The 18,985-nt window shown below is 39.7% G+C and overlaps 1 protein-coding gene across 1 annotated transcript; it reads left to right on the forward strand.

The window, feature by feature from the left end:
• Nucleotides 1-1,966: 1,966 nt before the first annotated feature.
• LOC139727395 (uncharacterized) lies at nucleotides 1,967-18,314 on the forward strand. The gene is made up of 11 exons (XM_071638350.1): nucleotides 1,967-2,169; nucleotides 8,518-8,777; nucleotides 9,043-9,095; nucleotides 10,320-10,327; nucleotides 10,814-10,907; nucleotides 11,548-11,956; nucleotides 13,554-13,778; nucleotides 14,926-15,153; nucleotides 16,335-16,696; nucleotides 17,877-17,928; nucleotides 18,310-18,314. The coding sequence occupies exons 1-11, from the start codon at nucleotides 1,994-1,996 to the stop codon at nucleotides 18,312-18,314; spliced, it is 1,872 nt and encodes a 623-aa protein (XP_071494451.1). The 5' UTR covers nucleotides 1,967-1,993.
• Nucleotides 18,315-18,985: the final 671 nt, after the last annotated feature.

The raw sequence follows: 18,985 nt of genomic DNA on the forward strand, positions 1-18,985 counted from the left end.
ACACACACTGCAACCGACATGCAAACACAACATCATCACGACTGAATATTCCTTTGACAAACAGAATTGCGGGAAAAAATGTAAACTCGGACGAAATTGAAGAAAGTAGTGGAGTTTCCCACTTTGTCAAGAAACAATGATCAGACATACAAGGTGAAGAAAAGGTAACGCAACCACCTGTAATCTACACAATGCATGTTTTATATACAATCATACAAATCCTGATTTTGACAGATAAAATAACAATCTTAACTGTTACTCATGATAGCCTCTCAGTGTTGACACGGTTCGTTCCAGACGGCCCTGTCATCATTATTAGCCTCCTAGACCCTAGCCTTGCCAGGTAACCATAATGATATACACCTGGGTCAAGACATGGTGGATTAAAATCATCTTGTCCAAGGACGTGAACACTGGACTGGATTCGAACTCGGAATCTCCGTTTGGGAGTCAGAAGTCTTTCTTTTTAATAGGCCTATCCACCATGTTACAGCACCATGCCCCCCCCCCCCAAATGACGGAGCCAATACAACATCCTCCCCATTAGATTGTACTCCACATTAATAAACTGATGCATTTTAATCTTATTTCATGGGGAAACTTTACTTTCAAAATCTTTTAATTTCATATTTCAAAATGCAAGTTTGATAGAAAGATCGTTGCGCCGTAGTAACAGAAGAGTTTGTTCGCCAAAACCGATAAGTCCATTTTTGAAGATTTTGAAGTACGGTACCAGTCAAAAAGTACAAAATAATACCTTTCAAATGATATATTGGTCACTACCTGTTCAAGGTACATTTTTGAAGTTATGGTCAAAAGAAGCAAAAATTTTCTTATTATTCTCTTTATTTTTCTTGACCTTTAATCGCAAATATCTCCATTTGGCAAAGATGGACTTATCGGTTTTTGCGAACAAACTCTTCGCACTATAATGACTAATCCAACGATTTCAATTCTCTTAGACAATAATCAACCCAAAGTAATAAAGCGAGTATTTTCTCATCATCAGTTGTTTGATAATTAACTGCACTGTCATTAGCAACGACTTCGCGTTCTCTTTTGCAAATCAATGATGTCAGCAACGAACACTAGTTGTTATGATGATGATGATGCGTTTTTCGCCAGGTTGATCATGGATTATCATTTTTTTTCTGTATGCCTATATCATAGTATGTACTATTATACTGAGCATAATTATTATCATAATAATAATGCACAATTACTATCAGAGTATGATAAACCTCCTCTGTCGAATATTTCAATGCCGTTACTTAACTGATGCTTGGACTACGGGTTACAGTACCTCTGGACCACCAAGATCTCAGTTCTTGGTTTGAGATCCAAGTTCCAAGTGCAAGGCGGGCTGCAGAATTTGTCGGTAGATCTTTGTCAATTCCTTTATGGGGGAGGGGTACAATAGACGAATTAATACTAGTAGTCTGAACCAACTCTTTTGAAATCTAGTTGTTTAACCCATGACGGTATATGCTCAGCTGCAACAGGGCTGGCAAGTAACTTGAGAGACAGACAGAATCTGGTCGTTCATCCTATTCGCCCAATGTCATATCATCATTATTGCTTTGAAGGGTTTTGTTGCTATTTTTCCTTGATACTGTAACACTTTGGTTATATTGAGAAAGTATTTTGGCATGAGAAATTTTTGATAAACATTACTACTTTCAGTGCACCAACAGGAAGTCAGAACAGACAAAAGAGGAGGAAACTCCAACGAAGGAGGCGTCCTAATTTATTGCACCGATCTTCTACGCATGCGCTGTACGATGCATGGCGATCAGCGTTGTTCGTTCGCGGTTCGCGTTCGCCTCGCGCATGGCGCACGCACACATGTACATGTTGTAAAAATCCACCATACACAATACACGCACACTGCATGCGTGTCGCGTCTGTGTTGATAATGTGCATAGCGCATGCAGCGCAGGCATTTGTCAAGCAGAAACCACCATATTGGACGTGAAAATCACTGCGTGGGCCTATGGACAACGGTGATCCACTAAATTCCGACCAAATGGCCGACGAAGAAGGGATTGAAGCCGGGGTGGAAAACACCTTCGTCCAGGATAATATCGAGGAACTCGTGGCGATTCAGACCGCAGCATTAGCAGAAGTTGCGAAGCAAGAACAGCAAGAAAGAGAGCGCTCAAGATCGAGGTAAAGCCAATCAAATGTTCAGCAGTTGCTGTAGTGAGTGACACACAACACGTAATCGGACAAACAGAGTTGACGAGTTGGGTCTTGACGCCTTTCTTTTTTGCACTTTTGACTTGTACAAGCTTAACCTCATTGAAAAAAAATCCACTTATTCATGAAATCATAAATGTCCTGATGTCTAAATGCTAATTTTTCGTCATAATTGTACTCAGAATGTCATTTCTTAGAAGTCTAACGTTAGAGGAACCCTAGCCCCGGAGACCGCGCCGCTTTGCGGCGGGGTCCTGGCGGCTAGCGTACGTACCTCGCAGTTTCGCTGAAGTGAGAATCACGAACAACTCCCTATTGCCACATACGGCGACTTCACGAATAAATCATGGGTAAATTTCTATCATAAACACATTGACAATAAAAAATGAAATATACATTACCCCATTGCCTTGGTTCTTTTCACCAATTTATCTGGAAACTGCAAAATTTTCCACATTTTTTAGGAGTAAGCGGCCTGCCCTAGAGTACACGTAGTGGGAGAGCCATGCTGCCATTTTGAACGTGTATATCCATTAGTAAGCATCTACGCATGTTGTTGTTGTTGTTGTTGTTTTGTGTTTAGTGGCGTTTTCCATTCTCTTTAGAATATTTACGCATGTAGCGAGTAATACGTAGCCTTTTGTCAAGGCCCTCTTACTGTATGGTGTAGAGAGCCTAGCCGAGTAAGGTAGCGCGACTCGCTTCGCTCGTCCGTTCGCTTGTCCGTTCGCTCGTCCGTTATATTGTTGAATATTATAGGGGACTATGAATCATGTAGTATGAATCCCTCACCATTACCTCCGAAAACAAGATTATTCGTCATCATCTTTGAGACCATCTCCGGGATCTGCAGTTCGCCATTTTGAACATACAATGTATCACCGGAAAAATAAATGCATCCGAATCTCCAAAGTCGAATGAATAGAAGTTAAGTTTTAACACTTTTAGTATTTACAATACAAGTGTCGGAAAATAGTTGGAAAATCCTGATCGCATGAAATGCCGCTTTGTACACAAGCACAGTACGAAAACATTCAGCGCATGCACTAATAAGGGTAATCATTTGGTCTGAATGTACTGACACAGCAGCTTTTTCTATGGTGTCATTAAAAAGCTACATGTAAAATTTGTTTTCCTTTTCCTCGGCCAAGTCTTGCATTAGCTGTTGTAGCTTCAAAGTGGTTTTAGAGAGCGCGTGCGTGATTTTGTGCTGCCACTTATATCTTTCTCTCTCTTTTCTATCATTTCTTCTTTCATTTTCAGTAGAATCTCCACCTAAATTTCCCATTTCCCATTCCTTTCTTTCAATCCTTTGTGGGTTTCCTCTTGTCTGACTTTCTCAATTTCCTGTTTAACTACTTTCTGCCTAATTGTTCTGTTTCCTTCATGGGTTGTATTTCCTTCCAACTACACAAGGGTCTTTCCCTTCTTTTTCTTACGTGTCCTAATGGATCATTTTCTTTATTTCCTTTTCAACCTGTACAATTCTTTCTTTCCTTCCTCTTCATCTTTGCTTTCATCCAGCTTTGATTCATCTCTCATTCCATATTCTACCACATGCTTTTCTGTTTCAATCTATATTTTTCTCTTTGCTTTCCTCTTTTCTTTTCAAACATATCCATCACTCCCTTGCTTTCCCTTGTACACTTAGCAAGTTTCTCTTCTTTCTTTCCTTCCGTTTTCTTTTGGTGAACTCTCTATTTTGTCATTCTTTTGTTTCATTTTTTCCATTTTTAGGTGATACGCTATCAGCGTATCACCTATTGTGATTGTCAAAATTTCTCTTTTTTTTTTATTCTTCTTTCTTTCTGCCACATTTTGTGTCGTCAATATCTCAACAATGACATTACGGAATAACATGACATTTTCAGTCAACATGTCTCATGACAAAATCTAGCCACAATAAGGTTTTCATGACAGTAACATATCTATGACGTCATCTAGGCGCCATTTTGTGATTTTCGGACCTTGTCACATGATCGATCATAACTTCATAACTGGATATCATTTCTGTATCATTTTCGGTGGACATAAAGTTCAGGTCAAGCTCTATCTTACTTTTTAACGCTAGTTACCCAGGTCTTCATTACGTGCGCGTTTGCGCGCGTCAAAATTTTAAAAGGCTCAAAACGACTTCCCAATGGGAAATCTCGAAGTTTCAGACAATTTTAAGCGTTTCAAACATTTTCTCGCGTGCGCGTCCGTCCGCGCAATTTCGCGCGCAGAGGGCGTAAGCAACATGAAAATGCATTTTTTTTGACTGATTTGGATTCCTGATACTTTGAGTAACAATATCCATTGATTTCCGATCGATGTTGACCTATAACAAAGAAATGCACTGGCGTCAAAGTTGAAATTCCGCGCGCGCGTCTTTCTGCAAATATAGTGTAAAAACATGTCTTTGTTTATTTCGGCATAGCTCTTTAAATCGTCCATTGACCCTATATTTCTATTGCATATTACAAAAGCATATGAATTGGAAATAACGTTTCAAGTACCAATATTGCCAGGAAAACTCATGACGTCATCATATCATCTGAAATCAAAAAAGTGGAATTAATTTTTTTGAGGTACTGTTTCTGTCATTCATTTACTCGTATCTCTGTTGTTTAAGCTCAATATTATCCCAAATTCATATATTTACTTTGAACATTTGCCTTTTAAGTCCATATCATGCTTTTGATATTTGATGACGTCATCATACGTGTACCTTAAATTGTGATTAAAGGTAAAGACGCAAAATCGGACAAGTTTACGTGTATTGTCTATGGGAGGTGAGTTTTTTTTAAACCATGCATTGACTTAACAACGTTTAAGCACCTTTATCTCAGCTGATTTTGTTTCATTTCCTCTGAAACTTAAGTATGTTGTAGCTGTGACAATAAGCTGCAGTAATCATGCATTTTATTCTTTGAAATCTCCTCATGAGGTTGACAATTTTGCAATTTAAAACTGAAAATGAGAATGGAATGTGGACGAAACGATTCCTGATTCATCTTTCACGTACATAAATCTACGTTCCTCTAATTTTCTCGTCGAGACGTATGGCCGAGTGGTTAGAGGCGTCGTCTCAGAAACGTGAGGTTGCACACGTACGGGTTCGAACCTCACAAGAGCACGAAAGAAAATAATTATTTTTTTAATTTGTTTTTTCTTCAATGGAGTACTACACCTTCGTCCATGTAGAAATCACGTTCGCATGTAAACACAACTATACGCACACACTCACATAGTATCCCTTTGTTTTGCGTTGGAGACTGCATTACTTCGACTGCTGCAAAATTTTGCAGGCTGGGCTTTTCAAACTGATTTAAAATATTGTAATAAAATGAAATTTGTTCATATCAATTCAGTAACACAATGTAGTCGTGGTTACTTTGTGCTGATTTATACATGGAACAAGCTATACATTGTAAAAAAGGTATTTGAATTGTTCCTTTAAGTCAGTCTTCTGTATTGATGATTATTTGTCAATTAGTGGTTTTTGTGGAGTTTCAGATAGTGATAAAAAGTATAGATGATAAGTACAGCGATAATTCCTACAGTTAGTTCAAAGTTGTGTTACAGAGGTTTGATACATACATTTAGCATTGTGTGTGTGTGTACGTGTGTATACAGGTTGGCCATATGACACATTCTAGACAATTAATCTTAATTAATTAGCAAACGTGATCAGCTATGGAACTGAATATGGTACTAATGTATGATGTTAATGATTCTAATTAAACTGTGACGAGTTTAAAGGGATAGCTTAACTGTGTGTAAAAATAAAGCAATTATAAGGAAATTTTAGGGGAATTTGATAACCATGCCTACATAATAGCTGCCTCATGTTCATTTGATTGATCGTCATGTCAATAGCAAACTGACAACATACGATGAATATGTTATACATTGAACAACTTTCAAGTCCATATCGTTATTTTCTAATTTGATGACGTCATCAAGCTAGAAGGTATGGTTAAAGGCGAGATATCGAAGTCGGCGAAGATTGTACGTTATGTCTATGAAAGGGGATTTTTGTTTTTTATCCATGCATTGACTCGATAACGCTCGAGCACCCTTACCTCACTTGATTTTGATTTCCTCTGAAACTTAAGTATGTTGTAGCTGAGACAATAAGCTGCAGTAATCATACATTTTATTATTTTTTTTTTTATCTTCTCACCAGGTTGAGTATTTTGCAGCATAAAACTGAAAATGAGAATGGAAGATGGACGAAACGATTCCTGAGTCATCTTTCACATATAAGTTTACGTTCCTCATATTTTCTCGTCGAGACGTATGACTGAGAGGTTAAAGGCGACGTCTCAGAGACGTAAGGTTGCACACGTGCGTGATTAAAGGCAAGGTATCAAAAACCAGCCGATTATAGGTTTTATGTCTGCGGGACGTATTTTTCCCAAGTTGCCAGAAATGGCATAGCGACCTCAGTCGTTACAAGGCCGCTTTTCCGTCTAGCAATGCAATAGATGTTCACACGGCCACGTTTAATAGTTGAGTGGGCATTGACTTTCCCCCTGTTGTTGTGTGTATTTTTTTTTTTGTCTTACCATTTCCGTGGATGACCCGTGGCCGAGTGGAATACAGAAACGGTTTGGCATGCACGCTCAATATATTTTCAAGGTGCCTATATCACATTCTTTTCTTTGTCGATCGCAGATGACCGTCATCTGATGACCACAAGCGTATCACCTAACTCGTCCTCAATGTGACGAGTTTTCATGTCTCGTTTTTTATTATCTTTTCTTTCATTTCCTTTTCCCCCTTTTCCTACCCTTAAAGGCTTTATATTCTTTCACCCTTGGCTTATAACCACATTTTTCACAATCTGTCTTCATTCATACACACACACAACACCCACACTTTTTCTGTGATATTTCAGTATTGATTTCATTCAAATCATTCATGAATTGACCCATTCTAGGTGTAACATGAACAAAAAATAATACAAATACAATTCAAAACACGAACAAATCCATTTTCAATTTATACTACACACATGCATGGCCGCATGGGTGCGTGCGCGCGCACACACACACACACAACACAAACAACCCCAGTCCTCAATCAAATGCAAATATTCAAGGCTGTTCGATATTCAGGGTGAGTTTATGCATGTTTGGAGATCATTTGACAAACAGGTGCGAAAGTACAATTGTAAACTAGCGCCTAAAGACTAAACAAATTAGGTGAAACAAGGGAGAACAGTCAGAGGAGGTGCCTGCAAAAAAGAGAAGAAAAAAAGAAGACAAGTCTAGTATCTAGATGCCATCTAGAGTCTAGCTGCATGTACAGTGTAGAGTAAATTAGACTTAGAAATCTACCCCATTTGCGGCAGTTTAAGGGTTTTTCCACGCTGTAAACAGATCAGGCAAATTATTTTCAACCATTTCATATAACATAGACAAGATTATTTCTACACACTAATGTTATCATAAAAATATGACCAACGACAAACGCAGTGGTCAAGATTGACCAGGGCCAGACCCGGCACAGTTTTTGCGGATACTGTATATGCGCCGTAGTAGCTCAGCTTGTGGCATGATGTAAAATTCCTGTGCATCTTCGTCTGAACGCCTTCACATGGCTCGCGAACGTTGCGTTAGCGCCAATTCCCATTGCGAAAGCACGTGAAAATAGCTGGCGCACATGCACCGACTGCAAACAGGGATCGCAAGTCTGGCGGTGTTGTTGATGTCTTTCTCATCTTTTCTTGATTTTTTCGATGGTAACATCCACTTCGAGAAAAAAAGAATGGTGGCCCATATTGGCTTGCGAAAGTTCTATGTTACATGAGGACATTTTTTCAAAATCCATCGAACATTGCAAAGCAACAAAAAATCCAGTTTCTTAGACCCTTGTTTCTAAACTTTGATGTCAAGAACGTAATGATAAAATTTATGAAGAGATATGTTGTCATTTTATTAGGTGAGAATGATTATTATAGTAATGCCCATACATTGTATCTGGTGCAACTCTTATGTTGTAAGTGTGAGAGTAATGTATTCAAAGCAAAATTAATCTAATTAAGCAAATGTTGATTGCTACGTTGTAGCACTCGTACCTAGGGTTTTTCCTCATCATCACAAGCGAGCAATCAACCATGGTTTGTTTGTTTTTTTTGCCACAAACAGAAATTTATGAAGACTTTGATACTTTTTTTGGCAGATATTTTTAAAACTTATGTGTATATATTCCTGGATAGCAATGACTTCATACCTGCAGAGTGACATAGAAAGCTGTGGCAGACATAAAAAGGCGGTGGCAGTATGACGTATTTCTTCATCCCTATATTTCTTTTTTTCCATGCCGTAGATCACCAGTGGAGAAGAGGAGTAGGAGACGGTCGAGGAGCAAGGACAGAGGGGACCGTGGCGGTAGAGGAGGGAGGGACAGGGGAAGTGACCGGAGGAGAGACAGGGGACGGGATGGTGGTGGAAGGCGGAGGCCCACCTACTCAAGCATTCCAGGGGCCAAGCGGAATAAGATCATCAACTATGACTGCTGCGTGTTCATCAGCAACATTGACTACAAGGTCACGTGGCAAGAGTTGAAAGATGTTTTGAAGAGACACGGTGAGATTGGCATTAAGTTTCATTTGTTGCATTGTGGCTAGAAGCAAAGGTCTGATGGATCCAGAATAAAGGTTTTTGATATTCTATTTGATTCAGTGTTTCTGCCTGGCAAATTAATCGTTCACTACAATTGTATGTATCCTGTGCAAGAAAAAGATGATTAGTGGACCACGCCCTCAGTACATTATGCATAAATGAAGACTTGTAGCGATCGATGTTTGATGGCATTACAATATGCTCTCCTTTGTTTATATTTCTTTTTCAGTTGGAGAAGTTGGTTATGTTGAATTGTTCGCCCATCCTGACAGCACATCAAAGGTATTTCCATTTTCGGTTTTAAAGCAAGGCATAGAAACATTCCATTCTGTGAAGTCTAATGGCATGGTTGCAAATTTATTATTTCCCTGGTTTTGGTGATTGATATAAGTGTGAGAAGAAATAGCTATTCTGAGATACACTGTATGTATACCTTGGTAAGTTTTTATTTCCATTATACCGGTGTTTGCACCAATGTTTATTAGTACAGCATACATGTACCTACTTTCATTTGTCATCCTGTCTCAGGCTGTATTTTGCCATTTTCCTATCTTACCCTTCAACTTACAGTAAACTACAATATTTAATTTTTTGTTGTTTTTCTTTTTTACATTTGATAATAAATTTGAAAAAAAGACCAAATTATAATTTTCACACACGTGACTTTGGTGTCCCCCTAAATATTACGTTGGGGCACAGTGGTAGCTAATTTTTTGTGTCTTATCACAACAATAATTGCTCCCTATTGGCATATTTTACAATGTAGCTGTGGTTTCTTTGTAACAGGTATCAAAAATTGACCACTCTATTAATTTGAAGAAAAAAAATGCAAAAATAATATTTGGTGTTCCCCTTACATGAGAAACATTGAAGAATTTTTTTCTGGCCAAAAATAGGGGTTGTGTCATTTTTTCAATAGTAAGTTAATTTCTTACTTCAAAGTAATCACTTCTATTGAAACAAACATAGAACTAGTTTGAAATATGTGGTAAGATGCCAAAATGGATGGTTCACTGTGTAAGGGGGACACCAATGGTGTCCCCTTTACATGGTGAACCAGTTTTTCCCCATACACTGCAATTTGGTATGCTGACTTCCTTCAATTTCAGTTTAGAATGTTAATTTTCAGTCAGTTTTCAAGGGACTTACTCAATATGAATGTTTTTTAAAGTTATGTTGAACAAAAATCTGATTTTCTGATTTTATTGGCAAAATGGGCATGTCACAAAGGGGGTTCCTATTTTATGGAATTACCCATGTGCTTTAAAATCAGCTGAAAATTAGTAGTCATTGCAAGTGCCAATTTTCTCTTGATACCTTGCGGCCTACTTAATTGAATGATGTAATGATTGTAATGCTTGCTCAGATTTACATCACAGATGATGTATTGTAATCATTCCATATTTAAAGAGAAACAAACATTATCAATAGTACAAAGATGTTAACACATGATATCTCCTGTATTTCCCTTTTTCATGGTCCCTGAATTTGCTGCAATGTCGTCAGGGCTGTGCGTAAGTATAGTACAACTGCTTTTATTATATTCTTACTGTTTTTGCATAGTTATGAATTGATAAAATATTTCAAGAGATAGTAGTATCGTAATGCGAAATGAAATTGAACATACATGTACTCTGTTTTTACCAGCTATACCTTCCCTTGTGAAATTGTGCTAGCCTCACATCTACTGATTCCTATGTTTATTGTCCACTTATCTATTTCATATCATTGTGTTTTCATCAGTGTATACACCGATAGTTTGTCTGTGTGAATTTGAAGTATGCACTTTATGTTAGGATCACATCTGCAATTTGTAGATAAAATTTATTCACTACTTATGTTTGACATTATACAAACAAGCATTTTGTGTGTGTGTGTGTCTTTTTGTTTAACATTTATCTTCCTGTTGAAGTATTGGAAGACAATTCTGACATTTTGTGAAGAATTTCCATGGAGTGTTATTTTATTTAATCATTCCTCCCTCTTTATTTGTATATTAGGTTTGTGGAGTTCAAGAACAGAGACGATGCTAAGAAAGCAGTATCAGAGATGGATCGTTTTGAGATCCATGGCAGAAAACTGGTCGTCAAAGAGGTAAGAGGCCTGTTGTGCATGCTAGTTGTTGACAGCAACAATTTCTCTCATCTAAGTAATTGGACAGCGATGAGTGCAGAATTCATCTCGAAGTGCTTGGTGAACTTTCAGCTTGCAGAAATTACTGAGTTTGGATTGTGGGCAAAAGTCTGTAACAGATGGTCTTCATTAGACTGATAATGGAATTGCAGCGATTTGGGGGTTTGAAATGGCAGTTGAATGAGGTATACAGGATGAATTCGATAAACTCATTAATGAAATTAGCCGTTTTGGGGAATATTGTGTATTGTAGGAAAACAAAATTTACTTCAAGTAGTCAATAGCTGGCATATTTAGAAGATAAAGGGTATGAACTGCACAATTGATGCTGTGCTGTTTCCTAGCTGCTGATTTTGTATTTCCTCTCTTTTTTTTCTAAATTTGTTTTATTTCTTTTCTGGTTTGTAGTCATTATGTATGATGATATACCCATTTACATACTGAATGTTATACCTAGAGGAAAATTTCTGGAGTGAGAGGAAATGTATTTCTGCCCACTATATTTACTCAAAACAAAAGCTGGCAAATAGTTTTTGTGCCTCACAACCCAAATTGGGACATTCATGGTCAGCTGTGCAATTCTTGTCTTATTGATGTAAAGGATTCTGAGGGTAGGCACAGTGAAAAGTACTTCAGGCAGCGCGAGGCGGATGACAAGGCGAAGAACGTCCTCACCCCGCAGCTCTTACAGCAGCTGAACCTCGACCCCGCCAACCTCTGCGACACGGTCTTCGTGGCCAACCTCTCCTATGAGGTCACGTGGCGCAAGCTGAAGGACGTCTTCAAGCTGGCCGGCCCCGTGGCGCGGTCCGAGATCATGGAGGAGAAAGGAAAGAGCCGCGGTATGGGCACCGTCCAGTTTGAGACCATCTTGGCCGCGGTGAATGCCATCTGCATGTTTGACGGTCAGATGCTGTACGACCGGCGCATGGCTGTGCGCATGGATAAGGAGAAGGTTCGCAGTTCGGGTGGAGGCAAAGAGGTTGCCCCGAGACCACAGCCATTGCCTAGTGAGTCTGAATTGTGCAGAATTCATGTTTTTTCCTCTCTCTCTCTCTCTCTCGCTCACCCACTTTCTCTCTAACTCTCTGTTTTGTTTGTTTCAGTATTTGAATTGTGACTTATTCTTTCCTGTTTCATGTTTATGTCAGTGTGAGACGTGTTTCATGTTGTGTTATGAAACTATTATCAAGTGAAGACCTTCAAGTGAATGGGATGTTTCTTTCCTTGATGTAGTACAAATATATGAACAGGGAAGAGGATCGAAGCAGAATGTAATCAGATCTTCCACTAGCAGTGAAGCTTGTGTAAGACACTACCATATTTTCTGACTGCAACTTGCAGACCTGAATGGTTAAGAAATGTATTTAAGACACAGACAGACGAAGAAATGAGGTGCAAAAGAGATGAGGTGCAAAGTCACGTTCATTATAATTTTTTGTTGTTTTTGTTTTTTGTTTTATGTGATAACAGTATTGATACTTACAATATCATCATCATGATGTTTGGTGGAAGCATGTCTTGAAAAACATGAGCATGGAAATGTGTGTTTCATGAAAGAAACAAAAAGGATGAAAATTACAACAAGAACATGCACAGAGAAAGATAGGAGAGCAAGTTGGTGTAAACTTTGGAATTATGGTGCCTGTATTTTAGCAAAGATGGAGAAGGGAGGTGGATGAAAGACAGAAAGTGAGCTGTGGGCTTTACTAGGAGGATGAAAGAGTTGTTGCTATGATGTTTATACTGTACACCAAGGTGATAACTTATACCCCGTTCACAGTCCCACTGTCTAGGAGGACCTCTAGAGGACATGCTAGATGAAAACTAGCTATTTTTTATACAAACTCAGTGGGTGGTAAGAGAGACCCCCGTTCACAGTCCCCTTGCTGTCTAGAATGAGGTCCACATACATTTCTATGGAAATGAAATCAGTGGAAGGGTATTTTTTTTCCACCACAAACAGTGCTTGTCACTGGAAGTGTGTGCTGTGTTTATGCTAGTCTGGTTTTCAGACCGTTTTCTCACACTAATTTCCTATTCAGAATATTTACTGCTTCTAACAACAACAGAAGTAGCAGGTTAAGCTGATAGGCCTTATCCCTTGACAAAAACGGTGACTTCATTAAGGGCGGCAACAGAATCCGCGGAGGGTGCATTTTGTAAAAGGAGTACAGTTGGCAAAGGGTCTGAAAACCAGACTATGTTCACGCCATGTTTGTGCCAAGACCGTTCACAGTGCCCTCGTCTGGCGTGAACACAGCACAACCTCTAGAGGTTGTGCTAGACTTGTGCTAGGCTGTCTAGCACGACATTCACGCCAGACTCACTCCAGACTTGTGCTAGACGCTTACGCCGTGACCGTTCACAGTCCCCATCGTCTGGCGTGAACACAGCACAACCTCTAGAGGTTGTGCTAGACAAAGTGGGACTGTGAACGGGGTATAAGGAATGGAAGACCTGATACCCATGAGCTGAGCTACTAGAACAAGAAGGAATTGATGGATGATGATGATGATGATGAATATTCTGTCACGCCTGCAGCATGCTTTCCAAACTTGAACCAAGTCCAGGTAGTGAAGGGAATTTGATGTGATTCCTTTTCAGGTGGTCTGGCCAGTGTAGGGCCCAGCATAGAGAGCTTGGCAGGTGGTGGAGGAGGCGGAGGAGGAGGAGGAGGAGGCGGCGGCGGTGGTGGTGGAGTGGATGGAGGCAGCTACGGGAGTGGCCTCCCCCAAGGTCTCGGCAGCATCGGTGGGCTTGGTGGAGGCAACGTGGGACTGAGCGGACTTAATCTGGGCAGCCTGGGTGGGATCGGAGGAGGACTGGGAGGTTAGTACATCATGTTTTGATTAGCTTGATTAGCAAAGAGAGAAGTATTTTCAAGGTATCATTTTGATGATGATGATGATGATGATGATGATGATGATGACGACGACGACGACGACGACGACGACGACGACGACGACGATGACGGTGATGGTGATGCTGGACTTAATCATTATAACCCGAAACAGTGTGAAGGGAGCATCGTACAGCGTGTGGTCGGGCGAGCAGTTGCTGTGTTGCAAATTTTGTCCATCAATCCACTTATCCAGTTTTGAAACGATTCAAACTTGAAACACATGTTAAGCTCCATGTAAAGTTGTGCAAGACACAGTTTTTATAAGTATTCGAAAGTGTGTTGCCATGGTAACAGCACATTACCCAATACAATCATGAAAAAGCATTGCTATAGTATATGCACATCATAGCCTCCTAATCAGGAAAAAGCCTTGCAGATGGAAATTCTTCTCCACTTTATTATTCAATTCAGAGGAAATTAGGCACACAGTGGTTGTGTTAGAAAGCTGTGCAGGACAAATTTCAGGGAAAGCGGAAGTGCATTACCATGATAACAGTGCACCATGGGCTCAAATCAGGAAAAGCCGTACAGGTGGAAAGCTTTCTCCAGGTTTTAGCAAATCAAATTATTTCATTATTTCAAGATGGGAGTCATATCAGTATAATTATTAAAGGTCCTGTGTACTTTTGGGAACAGTGAATTGAAAAATTTTCACGATATCACATATTTGATGCTTATGTGTACATTGTAGGTCTGTTGTATCACAAAACATCCTACCATAAAATTTTCACAATAAAGCCTAAAGTACAAGGAGATATCAGTATTTTTCTCATTAAACCATAACTGTAGATGGTAGTCTGAAAACGTTTTTATTATAACTGTTGTTTACATTTTGTGTATTTAACGATACTTAACATCGATTATACAGATTCAAATTTTTACAGTGGTGGTTTCTATCCCAAACTCACATTTTAGAACTATTATAAAGCACTAATGCTGGGTTTTTGTTTCATCTGCGAATGGTAAATTATGCCTTTAATGATTCTGGTGTGGAATGTTTACACATAGTTTGTAGATATTTTTCGAAATACTTGAGAGTAAACTTGGACATGATTATTCGATGTTCTTTTCCAGGTGGCGGTGGTCTACCAAGCGGTCTGGGCCAGAATCTCGGTCAGAGTTTGGGAGGTGGGCTGGGTGGTAACCTAGGCAGCAGTCTTGGCGGCAGCCTGGGTGGTAGTCTCGGAAACAACCTCAGCAGTGGTCTAGGTCTTGGTGGGCCTGGACTAGGGGGAGGCCTTGGGTCCAGTGGTCTGAGTGGACTTGGTGCCCTCAGCGGACTTGGCGGCAGCGGTGGCCTCGGTGAGTCTTATGCAAATCCGGACGGGAATGATAAGAGACTTAAAAGGACTGTACAGTACTGGTTGAGGTGGGGATTCAGGTTTATAACATCCCTAAGTGAGATAATGCGAAACCTTATACATTGTTTAAGATATGAAAGAGCATGTAATTTGAAGAAGGATTCAATGTTTATTTTATGAAGATTGGTTTTCAAATGGCTGAGATATATCCAAAAAAGTGATAATGGTAATAAAAGGCGACAGGCCATGTCTTTAATTAGGATCTCTTTGTTTCACCTTGTTTTTGGATATTTTCAGCCATTTCAAATTGCATGCTCTTTGACATCTCACAGAGTAGCTTCTGAATATCTCGCAAAACGATAAAAGCTAAATCCTCACCTCAACCAGAACTGTACAGTCCCTTTAAGGACATCTCGTACAATGTGGTTACCACTAGTGTTGGGCTAGTCAAAGAGATAGAAGAATAGGCAGTGTTGTTAAGAGAGTAGAATCCATCATATTTCCCCCCATGGACCAGAAGGTGTAGCATGTATCGAAATGGGGGGGGGGGGGGGGGGGGGGGGGACTATTTTATTTTGTGATATACTTTCATTGCGGTTGATTATTCTAAAGACAAATAATAGTTGAAAGTTTAATTGCGCACAAGCTAAAAATATCATATATATATATATATATATATATGTATATTTGATCAATACGAAATAAAACAATTAATTTGTATTCTAATGATTGGTTTTATGCCACTTTCCTGCCCATCACATATGATTTCAAAGAACATCAACAAAAGAATAAAAAATTATGAGTTATCTGTAGGAGACAGCTTAATGCACATATGTTATTCAGCCTTGCTATCAGGTGTGAGAGCCAGTATGCTGTTACAGGGATCATCACCAGGTGTGGACAAGGCTCTTGTCTTACAATGTATAAAGGGGTGATTCCTGGCTTCAAATCCAGCATGGTGTGTATGTATCTGTAGACAGAGCTTTTACCTGCTGTGCCCTTGACTTCAACGTTGATGTTATTTTGCAAAAATGTTATGAAAATGAAAAAGTTTCTCTGCTCCCTTAAAAATTCATGGTTTTGAGAAATTAGGTCTTTTCACCCCAGGGAACCTATACATGTGTAGCATCTAAAATGGCCCACGATCTAATAGTTCTGTGCCGTTGCTGCTGGTCTTGGCAGGTCTTGGCTCTGATGTCGGGCGTGGAGGCAGCTCCAGTCTGGGCAGCTTCAACAGCTTCGATCTGGGATCAGGTGGCATGGGCGGAAACCAGGGGCTGGGCCTGGGAGCCCTGAACGATCTCGACCGCGAGCTCCTCGGCAACTCCGGGGGCTACGGCAATGACCGCGACTTCATGGACGACAGGGACCGCGACAGGGGTGGCCGGGACAGGGACCGTTACCGGGATCGGGACCGGGACCGTGGTGGGCGGGACAGGGATCGCGATAGGGGCAGACGTGGTGGGGGAGGAGGAGGAGGAAGAGGAGGTGGTGGAGACAAAGGCATGCCTAAAGAAGATGGCAAACAAGTGTTCGTCAGAAACGTGAGTAGCCGCTAATGTTGGCCATGTGTACGTAAGTGGTGCCAATGTTGACCATGTGTGCGTAAGTGGTAATTAGTGTTTGTCAAAAACTTCAGGAGTCAGTAATGTTGACCACATGGGCATGAGTGGTACGAATGTTGACCATGTGTACATTTGTAAGTGGTACCAGCGCTGACCATGTGTGCGCAAGTGGTAATTAATGTTCTTCAGAAACACAAGTAGTCAGTAATGTGGACCATGTATGCATACTTGGTATTTAGTGTTAGTCAGAAACATATAGGTAATCTGTAATGTTGACCATGTGTGCGTAAATGGTAATTAGTGTTCGACAGCAACGCGTGTACTCGGTAATATTGACTGTGTGCATAAATAGTTATTAGTGTTCGTCAGATGTGTGTGTAGTCTGTAATGCTCGCCATGTGTGCATAAGTGCAAGGGCCTGTTTGAGAAAGAGTTGCAATTGATCTTATGCTTGATTTATTGAGTGTAACTTGGTGAATTGAGCATAAGTTCAATATTGAGGGTAAGTCCTGTTTCATAAAGACATTTACCCTTGATTTCAAGAAATATCATGCATAACTTTCAGTTGATTGATCAGTACTTGCAATCAGTCGCAAAGTTGTTTATGAAATGCAGTTTGCAATTGATCGCAACTTACACTCAATCTTTATGAAACAGGCCCTGATTTGTAAATTCTTATCTCAGAATATGACCCAGAGTGCTCATGGTATGTCTAAAACTAGTCCCAGGCAGATTTAGTAATGAAAACAGTTCATAGTTTACTGCACTAAGATGACAGCCATACAGTTATTAACTTTTTTTTTTTTTTTTTGGGGGGGGGGGGGGGTTTGGTTGATGGGGTATAGTGATTGGCTTTAGAAATTGATTTTGAGTGAAATAAAGGGGAAAATGGTGCACTTTTTAAACTTTCATGGTGTCAGATTAATTTAAGTTTTACTCACAGAAGAAGATATGGAAATACAAATTTTACCTTACACCTTAATACATCTAGCTCCTAATGAAGGGAGATTAAATATTATACTATAGTTTTAGTAGTAAATTGCCCAGAATGGGTGATAGTTTTTGTGTGATCACAAAGAGTACAACTAGTCTGTTGGGCTGATCATCCAACATTTCATGTAAATCTCCTGTAGAATGAATGTTCTCTGTTTGTTTGCAGCTCCCGTTTTCCTACACTTGGCAGAAGCTGAAGGATATCTTTAAAGATTGTGGTGAGTTACCAGTCTTCAAACTTTACTTCAAATGTAAATACAACAATCAGGAAGCATGGGTAATGTTATTTTACTTGTCTTGACATGCCATAAAAATGCTATTCTTATGGCATATCTATTGTATAATAGATAATAATGCAGTAAATATTATGCTTTGCCAACTTTAGAGAAATTTCTTGTGACCTCTGGAACATTTCAAATCATGAAATTTCACTCTCTTCATGCCATTGTATGTCATTATAATTATGTCAAGAACAGATTTGTCCAACATATCTTAATTGGTTGTTGTGTTTGCATCAAGAGATCTTCATGTGAATAAATGCAAAGTAATAGAGATGTAGATTTATCATGGCAAAGATTTCTCTTAACAATTTGTTTCAGATTAGAGCAGAGCCATTATGCCTTCAAAGCAAAAAAAGGTAACTGCATTCCTGCATTCTATTGTTTTATGCTCACTCGGCATTGATGCATTGACCTTGACCTTATGCTCGCAAGGCAAGATGACAGTACATGTTCATAACGAGGCGAGTTTTTGTCCTTCTTACCCAGGCAAGGTGATGTTTGCGTCCGTGAAGACAGACGACATGGGACGGTCCCGGGGCTTCGGAACGGTGCGCTTTGAGTCATCCGGCGCTGCCCAAATGGCCATCAGTATCCTCTTTGTTTAAACGCTTTTCTGTGCTTCTTTTGAATATGTAAGCTGATGAGAAGAGTGTGTTTTGTCTTGGATCGGACCATATTCAGGCAGGCTGTAAATCACGGCTGGGCCATAAGTAGTTCTGTGTGATTGAGGTAAAGGTCACGTTTACCTCCATATACGTGTGAATTGAGTGAGTGCAGCAACATTATTAGAGAACATTAGCGAAAATTTGAGGAAAATCGGACAATCCTTTCAAAAATTATTAATTTTTAAAGTTTCAGTGCAGTCACTACTGGATTAGAAGATTACTACAGTTTGCAATGTCGCAAGCGAAGAACAATGTTAAGAGAATATATAGAGAATTCCACAAAGTATCATTAGAAAAAAAGGACACATTCCATTGACTTGTTAGTGACA

The sequence above is a fragment of the Diadema antillarum genome, unplaced genomic scaffold, assembly GCF_040938485.1.
Source record: "Diadema antillarum isolate AM-2024a unplaced genomic scaffold, OU_Dant_1.0 seq00000130_RagTag, whole genome shotgun sequence".
Taxonomy (NCBI): domain Eukaryota; kingdom Metazoa; phylum Echinodermata; class Echinoidea; order Diadematoida; family Diadematidae; genus Diadema; species Diadema antillarum.

Excerpts from the sequence above, each read along its gene's own strand:
- LOC139727395 (XM_071638350.1), top strand. The coding sequence starts at position 1,994 with ATGGACAACGGTGATCCACTAAATTCCGACCAAATGGCCGACGAAGAA. Across the intron at positions 2,170-8,517 it reads AGAGAGCGCTCAAGATCGAG|ATCACCAGTGGAGAAGAGGA; the intron begins GTAAAGCCAATC and ends TCCATGCCGTAG. Across the intron at positions 8,778-9,042 it reads AGATGTTTTGAAGAGACACG|TTGGAGAAGTTGGTTATGTT; the intron begins GTGAGATTGGCA and ends TTTCTTTTTCAG.